Below are 10,696 nucleotides of genomic sequence, written 5' to 3' on the forward strand. Positions count from 1 at the left end.
GGTGGGTTGATGCACATCCCACCACTGAGGGTGGATCACAAACTCTTAAGGGAGCTGGAAAATAACTTCAAACTTGGGGAGAACAGACTGAAGACAGGATATGGTTCTTTCCAAATAACCCCAAAAAAATAGGTGATGCGCTTGGCATCAATGCAACAGGTAATTAGCTCAAAATTATAGTTGTATATTAAGTTGTTGCTTAGGTGTATATTAACCTGATGCTTGGGTGTATTTAAACCGACTTGGATGCTTTGTTGTCTTCCTTTTTGTAGGAGATCTATTTCCTGAGAAAGTTGACTATAAGAAACTTTCTGATGATGACAAAATAATTTATAGAAGATTCCAAGGTAAGACCCTCAAAAGTCTTACCGATGAAATGATGGAAATCGGCGTTGGCAATGAAGAGGAACGCCTGATGTTCAAGAGGATATTCATCCTCTACATACAGATGGCGTTCCTTTTGCCAACGACGATAAACAAAATATCACCCGTGCACCTGGCCCCAATTTTTAAGATGGACGGCATAGAGGAGAGAAACTGGGGGGGCATGTTTTGACCTTCATGGTCAAGGGCATCACAAACTATCAAGAGAAGAAGAAGAAGAAGGCAATCAATGGCTGCCTCTTCGCCCTGATGATAATCTACTTTCATCTTTCAAAAAACAAAGGCAAGAACAGGGCTGAAAGACCACCAAAGTCATGGATTGCCAACTGGACTAAGGAGCAGTTGGTGGAAAGAATGAATGCAGAAAGAGAGGAAATTTTGGTGAGTAATCATAATAAGTTGGTGTATTTTATTTACCCGAATGGTGCTAACTAAAATATCTCATGTTTCAGGGGATTGTGAAGTTGGCAGAGACAAGAGAAAAAATGAGAAAAAAAGAAAAAAAAGAAAAAAAAGGAAGGCGAGCCCAACATCGTCTTCGGAGACAGAAACTACTGACAGTGACACATCTACCTCTGAGTCTGAGGCTCAAGAAGACTCAGAGAATTCGGGAAGAAAACACCCCGGCAAAAAGGGGAAAAAGTAAGTACCATACTTGGGTGTAATTTCTTTTTCGGTTTGGGTGTATTTTGTTTGTCCATATTGGGTGTATGTAGCTTATTAAGCAGGGTGTGTTTTGTTTGCTGTTTTGGGTGTATATTGTATATTTAGTTGGGTGTATCTCGTGAATCCATTTGGGTGTATTTTTAGTATGTTCTAAATGACAATTGTTTGCCTTCCAGAATGGACTCAAGAAAAAGAAAGCAGAGGCAAGAGGAGTCAGATTCTGATTCAGAATCTGAATCTGAACCAAGTGATGAGTAATGTCCTGAAATTAATACTCCTTTCTTTTGGCTTCGAGTAATGTCCTGAAATTATTACTCCTTTCTTTTGGCTTCTTTATAAATATTTTGTGTATTAACTGAAGTGTCTTTTATTGACTTATAGGAGCGAAGAATCATCACCTGGGAAGAAGGAGAAGAAAAAGAAAAAAACAAAAACAACTCCAAAAAAGTAAGCAATTCTTTGGATAAAATTCTGTGATAAAATTAATTTTTTATTTCTGATTGGTACTATTTTTTTTTCCACCCAGAACACCACAAAAAAAGAAAAAAGTTGTTGTAGAGGATTCACCTCCTGAAGAAGATCAATACTTTGACGGGTACAGTACCTCGTAAGCTATACTACGGTCTATCATCGTAATTATTTTTGTTAACATCTTATTTTATGAATGTAGTGAGAGATATGAAATATCAAGTGACGAACTTGATGAATGGCTAGGGGAAAACGTTCATAAATCTGCTACAGAGGGGTATGTCTTGCTGGGCTGTGTATTTGAGATTTTGGTGTCTTTTGTTTGCTAATAATTGTATCTTGTTTCGCAGGGACAACCAAGCTGACCTGCGATCGACAGAAGGTTGCTATGTGTACTCTGAAACGTAAGAAGCTTTATTATTTAATAAAATCTTGTTATCATGATTTGAATGTATTCTGTGAAACAATTTGGGTGTATTTGGTGGATCAAGTTGGGTGTATCTTGTTTACTAAGTTGGATGTATATTTCGTTTGAATAACATGAAATCTGTTTAGACTACCGGCTGTGAACTTGGGAAGTGATGATCCTTCCTCTCAAGGACGCACAGAACAGAGTAGTATAAACCAGCCGTCTCAGAGCATGTAATTTCTCTTTCAAATAACCGTTAATTTTGTTCTTCTATTACCTTCTACTTCTAATTCAGTATATATTTTTTTAGAAAAAAAAGCCCTTTATTATTTTATTCGAGAAAAAAAAGGCAGAAAAAAAAAGCAAAAACTGCAAGTATGTAAGTTCTCAAAAAACAAAGCCCGTCTTCTTTTTGAATTGTTCGGGTGTATTTTTTGATCTTCTTTGGGTGTATTTTAGGTTGACTCCGACTGATTCGAATATGATGGTTGTTAGGGAACAAACGCCGTCGGAAGCGCTTGCAATGTGAGTTTTCCAAGAATATTTTAACCTTATAACCTTATTATTTTCAAATACGTTGTTAACCTTTCATTTTTATTCTTGTTTAGAGTCCCGATCCAGTTTTTTGTGCCGGCATCCCAACAAACAACCACTGACGCAGATTTCGAACCAACCCCTATGCTACAGATTGAAGGGGCTAGAGAAACGTAAGAAAATAGTATTTCATTCAGCCTCGGATTGACAGATTCAAGCCAGGAGGGGGCATCGACGCAGGACACCGAAAGGGAAAAATCTCCAGAAGCTGCAACTATGCTGGAACAATTGGACAGTTTGGTCCAAAAATTAGCAAGCAGTGCGTCAAAGGGAAAAGACGAAAGTCCACAAATTCAGAGGGAGACTGGGGGAGAAATTTCTGCAAAGGTTGAAACTCTTGGGGGAATAAATCAAATTCCGGATGATATGAAACAAAAGTGCTACATCTGGGGGACGAGACTGAAGGAAAATGCAAAAGGCGATACTGACGAGTATGAGGAGATATGCACTCTGATTGGCCAAGGAGAATACATTTTGATGAGAACGCACCTTGCATCCCTCTAGGCAAAAAGTGATATAGAATCTCAGGTAATTTTAGACTAACATTAATGTTTTTACACCAAAGTCAACTGCAATGTTTATTAATTTAAAATTGATTTCTAGATTGTATCTGCCATCTGCCTCATCCTAAACCAGAAAAAGGAAAAGAGGTTTCAGGCACAAATATACTGTCTTCCCCCCGATATTGTGGTAAATGTTACTTCTACGAACTTTGGGTGTATTTTATGCATTGATTTAGGTGTATTTTTTAGCTTAGATTGGGTGTAAGTTGTGTATTTTCATGTTTTCATTTCTTGTATTGCGATTCTTGCAGAGCATGGCACTTTCGGATCACCCAAGGGGGGAATTCATATCCCCGAAAACGAACAAAGAATTCAGGGTGGAAGCCTACCCGAGTTTCATTCACTTCATAGATAGAAAAAAATTAAGTTCGCATCCATATGTAAGTTTTCGTTTGCTAAATTTGTTAGTTCGCTTATTTACTTATATACCAAAAAAAATAACACACTATTTAAATGTGGCAATCCTTCAGATTTTTGCTCCTGTTTGCCACTCGGGACATTGGTGGTTATGGCTAATAAATACAAGAACGCGGAAATGTCAAATACTTGACCCGCTACACAAAAAAGCTCCAAGCGATGAGAGAAAGGACATTAATAAATTCACTGTAAGTTGCCTCTGTCTTCTTTACTTTAATAGATGGGTCTATTTCGTTAGTTGTGTTGGTTGTATATTGTGCATTCTGTTGGGTGTATCTTGTCCATTCATTCGGGTGTATTACTGATTTGTTTTGGTATTTAAGGGATATGTATTTTCAAGATTGATAACATATGCCGGCGGGAAACCTCTGGAGAAAGGCGAGACGGATAAGGAAATTAAAGCATCATATGTTAAAATATCAGGGCAAAAAACAAGGTATAAATTTGTGACTCTGAACATTAAACTTTCCTAATTGAGATTTGTAATTTGTTTTCTTGATTTTCAGCTATGACTGCGCTATCTACGTAATGAAGTGGCTTGAATTAATTGAGCCGGAAAACATTAAAAAGGGGAAGTATGAATGGGATAATTGGACACAGGTAACTGTCTTTAGAACTATATAACTCTGTATTACTTTACTGAATTAATATTTCTGTTTAAACATAACATACTTTTTAATTTTAGGAGGAGGTGGACCACTATAGAGTGGAGTATGCTTCCCGGATACTATTCAGTGAGATGAATAAACAGAGAGACCGGGCAATTAGAGAGAGTAGTGCTATAAGGTTGTCGAAGCCATCCTCTGTATTATTGAGTCCATTTTGTCAGATTAATTCTGCTGATATAGAAACTGGGTAATCCAACTGCTGGGTAGTTTGTAAATTGAACAAATGATGTAAATATTTGCCATTTATCAACAACTTCTATTCCATGTATATTTTTTCCCATAGTTAAACTATCTGTGCTGGTAAACTGTCTGTGATGTATTCAAAAACTGTATTACAGGTGGTAAAACATAAAGCAAAAAATAAAGGCATACGCATATTATAAACTGTTACACCCAACGCAAGTCTAATAATACACCCGAGGTTGAATAAAATATACACCCAATTGTCTGTGCTGTATTCAAAATGAATGAATTACATGTACTAAAATATGAAAAAAACATCAACTGAAATATACGCCCATAACCTGTGAATTTTTACAGCTTTTGTTCTATATGTATCTACATATGTGTCTATATGTAAATTGTCAATTAACAAAAATACACCCAAAAGAACAGTGCTTTTAGCATAAATGAAAAAGTTAGTTTCTAGAGACAGGATTGTACCCTATCTAGAGAGGACTGGTTTGTACCATCTGGCGAGGCTCAACGCTAGGTGGTTCTGGTTGGACGAGCCCTTAGTCAGCACTTTCATTGAGAGGTGGCATCCTGAGACGCATACCTTTCATATGCCCATTTAGAGAGTGCACTATCACGCTGCAGGTGGATAGGGTCCTGCCACAGTTGGGTGGTGTTCATCACGAGGCTGAGCCCGCCTCGAATATAGACTGGCTCCATGTCAAGGATGGGAGGGGTGGGGACAGATGGTTCCCAAGCTACTATCAAGTATGGTATCTTAGTTGGCAACACAGGGTTGATGCTGTCCTGAGTATCCCCCGGGTGCCTGATCCCAGACCGTCCGCAGACTTTCTGCGATGGTGGTACAGAGTGGCTCATAGGTTTCTGTCGCCGGATTCCTTGATTGCTGATCCTAGGGCCGAGCAGATCAGTCAGGATGTTGTTCAGAGAGGGTCGTCACAGGCGCCTTCTAGGGTTCTGATGCCGGACGTGCCTGATAACAGGCGTGTCGAGTGGCGGCGACGCGTTGGTACCCGGGCTACAAATCGGGAGTAGCGATGGCTGGATGACATGATTTAGGATGATAGATCTGGTGGCGACGGAATCGGACATGCCGATCATCGTGTCTGGCGTGGCCGTCCTCAGCATCGGGGTGGTACATCAGGGGTCACATCTGGTGGTCCTGGTGATAGACCCACTGAGCAGGCAGGGGCGAGGTCAGAAGAGGTTCCTCTTACACATGTTTCAAACTCTCAGATATACCATGAGATCCATGGACAGATGTATGATGACATGGCGGGTCCGACATTCACGATGGATATGGACCACGAGGTTGGCAATTCACAATTCTATTCTGACTTTGTAGATCTCATCCGGGATGACGACCCTCCGCATTTTCAGCAGCAGACCCCACAGGATCAGGTGCCGGAGACCCAGCCTCAGATGGACGTTGCGCAGTGGTACCGCCCAGATATGGAGGATATGCAGCAGTACCAGCCGCAGATGTCTGACCCTCAGGGGTTCCAGCCCTAGTTTCATGTAGACTTGAATGAGCCTGCTAGCAGCCCGTATGACAGTTGGTTGGGCATGGGAGGGACGCCTCCATCTGCATATGGTGTGGGCATGCCCGTCGATCCTCCAGCACAGTAGCGCCAGAGGCCAGCCAGAGTGAGACGGGTCGCTCGGTGTGGTACAGGGTCGCATCTCCTGGGCGCATTTGGAGGACATGACTCTCACGAGTAGGATGAGGACAGGCAGGAGCCGTAGCTATTTATTTTATGTTTTCATTGATGATACCTATGTATGTCAGATTTGTCGTGTACTTTTGTATTATATGTTTGTACTTAGTTTATTTCTAGGACTTATGTGTGTGTTATGTATGTTTTTTTTTACCATAGACTTACTTTATTTTATGTTTATATAAATTGGTCACTAACGCATAAACTGCTAGATCTCTGTCGCAGTTTATGCACACTTGTCATTCACACATAAACCGCGACACCCCTGTCGCGGATTATGCTTATTTCTCCTAGAACGTAATCCACGACATCCCTATAACGGATTACGTGTATTCGTAAATCGCGAGACCTCTGTCACAGTTTACATAAATTATAGAAAAAAATATATTTTAATATTCATTTTTTATTTTATGTAATCTGATAATATTACATCCTAGATTATTTATGATAGTAAATTGACCTAAAAAATAACATCTTTAACATTATATTTTAACATTATATAAGAGGAGAAACAAACCACTCTAAGATAAATACGTTCATAGCTACTAACAAAAGGATACTTACTTTTGATTTAAATACTAGAGTGTCATTTCATTGTAGGTTGTCTTTCTGACTTAGTTACCAATAAAATAAGAATTTGGACCCCATCATCTATTGAGCTTGGTATCATTGCATTTAGTCCGGACATTTACCAATTGAATTTTAACTAAATGTTCAATGAAAAATAAATTTATTATTGAATTTATTGTCGAATAGATAAACAAAAATTTTGAAAGAAAAATTATTACCGTCGGATAGATTTTGAATAAAAAAAAGTCTTAAAAAAAATTGATTAGAGTAAGTAGCTACATAGTGACAATGGTTATCATAACTCATACGTAAATGTGTTGATAAGTTTAATTAAAGAAGTAACATGATTAAAAGGAGATAAAGTGTAAAATTATTTATTTAATTGTCTTATTGTCTTGTTTGTTTAAAGAAACTTTTATAGCAGAAAAAAAAATTTATATATATATTTTGGAATTCATTAACATTGTGATAAAGAAATAATATCATATATAATGTGACTATCCTTCTTGAAAAGTTAAGTAGGCATAACAAATGGGATTGGAAAGCTGCATCATACTTGTAGTGAAATACTGAAATTTGAATTAGACGTTGATCAGTAATTGATTAAAATAAAAATAATAAATGAAATCTAGTTTTGTTGGCAAACTTATATGAGTTCATTAAAAAAAAATTGATATTGTTGAACTTTGTTAGAGCTTGGTAACTTGACCTTAAACCTGAAACAGATTTGGGAACATATAAATCAATTTAGAATCGTATATAACAAAATGAAACTATACCAACATGATTAAAAAAGTCTAACTCTAAAAATATATCCCCTCTTGGCAACAATGACTATTATGCCAATGTTTAAAGATAATGCATAACGATAAGAAAAAGAATAAAGATAAAGCATAAAAATAAAGCATCAAGATATAAAGATCACTAACCAATTTAAATTAGTTGAGTATTCAATTTACTCGTCCACTTTAAATAAGTGTCGGAAATTTGAATCTTGCCTTATACGTACAGATAACTAATTTGATAGTTTTAATTGAATTGTTTATTTTGAGAAATCACGTTTTAATTGAATTGTTTATTTTGAGAAATCACTAATTATTAGCAGTACTCTCATAACAAATTAAATGAGTATTCTCAATCCATGCATAGTTATAACTTTTAAAATTGCAACGTTTTTTAAGCCAAAGCTCCGCTTATTGATCTTGGTTTTTGTTCATCGTCATTATAAGTGAGTATGATGAGAAATTATCTCCTTTGAATTTGAAGAGAATCTTACATCATAGAATCAAAGTCATCATATATATTCTTACAAAATTGTTTTCAGTGATAATAATAATAATAAAGACAAAATTAAAATCATATTATGAATAATAATAATAATAATAATAATAATAATAATAATAAATTTAGACTGTAATTATTAATATAGTTTCTGATAGATAATTCAAAATAATAGAATAAGTCATAATTAAATTTTATTTCTTTTTTTTTTAAATTCAAAGCATAAAATTTAATTTTAAAAACTGAGGTTGTTATATAATTCGCACTCTGCGAATTGTCAGGAGCAGATTTTGCCTGCCACAGTCATGAAGACAATACACAAAGGACGGATTGTAATTTTATAATATTTAAGGGACAATACACAGTCTGCGTATTGTGTTATTTAATATTAAAAGGACAATACACAGTCTGCGTATTGTCAATCCACAGACTGCGAATTGCAAAAACACAAATTGCGTATTGTATTTTCGTAAATAAAAAATTATAATTGAAGTACTATAAAAGGAGGAACGGTATTAGGTTGATTGAGTGTGAGAGTGTTTTATTTTTTTAGAATGTAAGAGTATAAAAATGGAGAGAGGTATTAGTTTAAAAATGTATTATAATGGTCAAATCTTTCCCCAAACATCTGAGGGTGTGAGTTTTGTTTGTGAGAATCCACGTGATATTATTATTCCTTTTGCAATAACATATGAGAAATTTAAGAGTATACTTTGTCAATGTGGTGATAATCAAGTATTAAAGAGAGTCGTTAATATTTTTTATAGACAGCCTGTTTTAGTGTTCGGTGGTTTCGTTCAGTTTCAAATGATGCATGTGGTTGACGAAGGAAGTATGCAAGGAATGTTTTCGATCTACCAACAAACACGGGCACAAGTGTCTATTCTCGAATTGTATGTTGAGTTTGAAGAATTAGTTGAAGTTGATTTACCAGAGGCTAATATCGACTGGACTGTTTATAACAGTGAAAGCGAAGGGGAATTTGAGGGCACCTACTATATTGTTGGTCCAACTGAAGAAGTGGGTGAAGATGATATAATAGTTGAGTCTAACGTAGCAGATGTGGCAAATGCACTGGCGAGCCAATATCCATCTAGAGAGCCTTCTTTCATGCACGCCTTAGATGTAGATGCTATGAATGCACCAGAATTTCCTGAATATATCAATTCAAGTAAGCAGTTATTATTATTATTATTATTATTATTATTATTATTATTATTATTATTATTATTATTATTATTACTATTATTGAATTGTAAAGCAATAGTTAGAATTATTTGTTGTTGTTATTGCTGTAGATCCTGTTGTTGTTTCGGACGGTGAATTTGTTGTTGGCATGGAATTCAGTTCTAGAGAGACTGTTATTGCAGCAATTAAAGATTATACTATTCGCAGGGGAGTGGATTACCAGGTGTGTGAATCTGAGCCAACGACTTTTTATGCTAAGTGTGTACAATACGGAACAAGTTGCGATTGGCTTATTAGAGCTAGTCTTATTAAGAGAAAGTTTTGTTGGGTTGTAAGGCGATACAATGGTAGTCATACATGCACTAGAACTAGAATTTCTCAAGATCATGCCAAGCATGATTGTAGAGGTGATAAAGCCATTGGTTGAAGCTGATCCTTTGAAAGTGAAATCTGTAATTGCTGAAGTGCAGTCAAAATTCAATTATACGACAAGTAACCGCAAATCATGGCTCGCGAAGCAAAAGGCAATTGCAAACCTTTTTGGTGGTTGGGAAGCTTCTTATGAAGCTTTGCCGTCGTGGTTTGAAGCAATGGTACAAAAAGATCCATCAGCAGCAGTCGAGATTGAAACTGCACCAGCATACCAAGGGGATGAGGTAGTCCATGATGTAAGGATACTGACGCGGGTATTTTGGAGCTTTTATCCTTGCATCAGAGCATTTAGGAGCTGCAAGCCAATCGTACAGGTGGATGGGACACATCTGTACGGGAAATATAAAGGAGCTCTACTAGTTGCAGTTTCTCAGGATGGCAATGGCAATATTGTGCCTCTTGCATTTGCCGTTGTTAAGGGTGAGACTTCTGATACATGGCACTTCTTTCTTACTCATTTACGCACACATGTGGTGACTCGAGATGGTGTTGGGCTTATCTCTGATCGTCACGAATCTATTACCTCAGCAATAGCTCGTAGTAATGGATCATGGGAACCTCCAAGAGCTATCCGAATGTTTTGTATTAGGCACAGAGCATCCAACTTTTTGAGGAATTTCAAGGCACCGTATTTACAAAAGCTGATAGTCAATATGGGTACGTAGATTATTGTGAAACTAAGGCGTATTTATTTTTACAAGGCATATAGCATCCATTTTATTGATTTTGTTTTGTTGGTTATTTACAGGCTATTGTAGGACTGTGCGTGAATTTAATGTGCAGTATGCAAGATTGCGTGAACGTGGTGAGGCTTACACGCGATGACTTGATCGAATCCCACGACAGCAATTTGCTTTGGCATTTGATAATGGATACCGTTGGGGTCATATGACCACAAACCTAGTGGAGTGCATCAACGGAGTACTGAAAGGAGTTCGAAATCTTCCTACCATGTCACTTGTGAAGGCAACTTTTTATAGGCTAAATGAGTTGTTCACTAGGAAGAGGGCTGAGACTGAGGTTCGAAGGAATGCAGGACATGTATTTTCTGAATATGCTAGCAACAAACTGCAATCAAATCAGCAAGCAGCAGGAAACATCCAGGTTAACCTATTTAACAGGCAAAATGAGATCTTTGAGGTA

The 10,696-nt window shown here is 37.0% G+C and overlaps 2 protein-coding genes and 1 long non-coding RNA gene across 3 annotated transcripts; all 3 read left to right on the top strand.

Annotated features, from left to right (window-relative positions):
* The first annotated feature begins 561 nt into the window (after positions 1-561).
* LOC110276938 (uncharacterized) lies at positions 562-2,164 on the top strand. Its single transcript, XM_021134044.1, has 6 exons — positions 562-769; positions 837-1,026; positions 1,432-1,497; positions 1,721-1,795; positions 1,869-1,922; positions 2,074-2,164. The coding sequence occupies exons 1-6, from the start codon at positions 562-564 to the stop codon at positions 2,162-2,164; spliced, it is 684 nt and encodes a 227-aa protein (XP_020989703.1).
* Positions 2,165-3,334: 1,170 nt separating this feature from the next.
* LOC110276613 (uncharacterized) lies at positions 3,335-3,928 on the top strand. Its single transcript, XR_002369318.2, has 3 exons — positions 3,335-3,464; positions 3,555-3,689; positions 3,825-3,928. It is a non-coding gene; the product is annotated as an uncharacterized LOC110276613 (long non-coding RNA).
* A 5,537-nt stretch (positions 3,929-9,465) lies between these two features.
* On the top strand, positions 9,466-10,378 carry LOC107470615 (uncharacterized). The gene is made up of 2 exons (XM_016090018.1): positions 9,466-10,210; positions 10,302-10,378. Exons 1-2 carry the CDS (start codon positions 9,466-9,468, stop codon positions 10,376-10,378), a joined length of 822 nt encoding a protein of 273 aa, XP_015945504.1.
* The last annotated feature ends 318 nt before the right edge of the window (positions 10,379-10,696 follow it).

This window comes from Arachis duranensis, chromosome 10, assembly GCF_000817695.3.
Source record: "Arachis duranensis cultivar V14167 chromosome 10, aradu.V14167.gnm2.J7QH, whole genome shotgun sequence".
NCBI classification, from domain to species: Eukaryota; Viridiplantae; Streptophyta; class Magnoliopsida; order Fabales; family Fabaceae; genus Arachis; species Arachis duranensis.

What these genes read in the sequence shown, in the direction of transcription:
- LOC110276938 (XM_021134044.1), top strand. Translation starts at nt 562, where the DNA reads ATGGTCAAGGGCATCACAAACTATCAAGAGAAGAAGAAGAAGAAGGCA. An exon ending in CATAAATCTGCTACAGAGGG is followed by an intron (nt 1,796 to 1,868) that starts GTATGTCTTGCT and finishes CTTGTTTCGCAG; the next exon opens with GGACAACCAAGCTGACCTGC. An exon ending in TGCTATGTGTACTCTGAAAC is followed by an intron (nt 1,923 to 2,073) that starts GTAAGAAGCTTT and finishes AAATCTGTTTAG; the next exon opens with ACTACCGGCTGTGAACTTGG.
- LOC107470615 (XM_016090018.1), top strand. Translation starts at nt 9,466, where the DNA reads ATGGTAGTCATACATGCACTAGAACTAGAATTTCTCAAGATCATGCCA. An exon ending in AAAGCTGATAGTCAATATGG is followed by an intron (nt 10,211 to 10,301) that starts GTACGTAGATTA and finishes GGTTATTTACAG; the next exon opens with GCTATTGTAGGACTGTGCGT.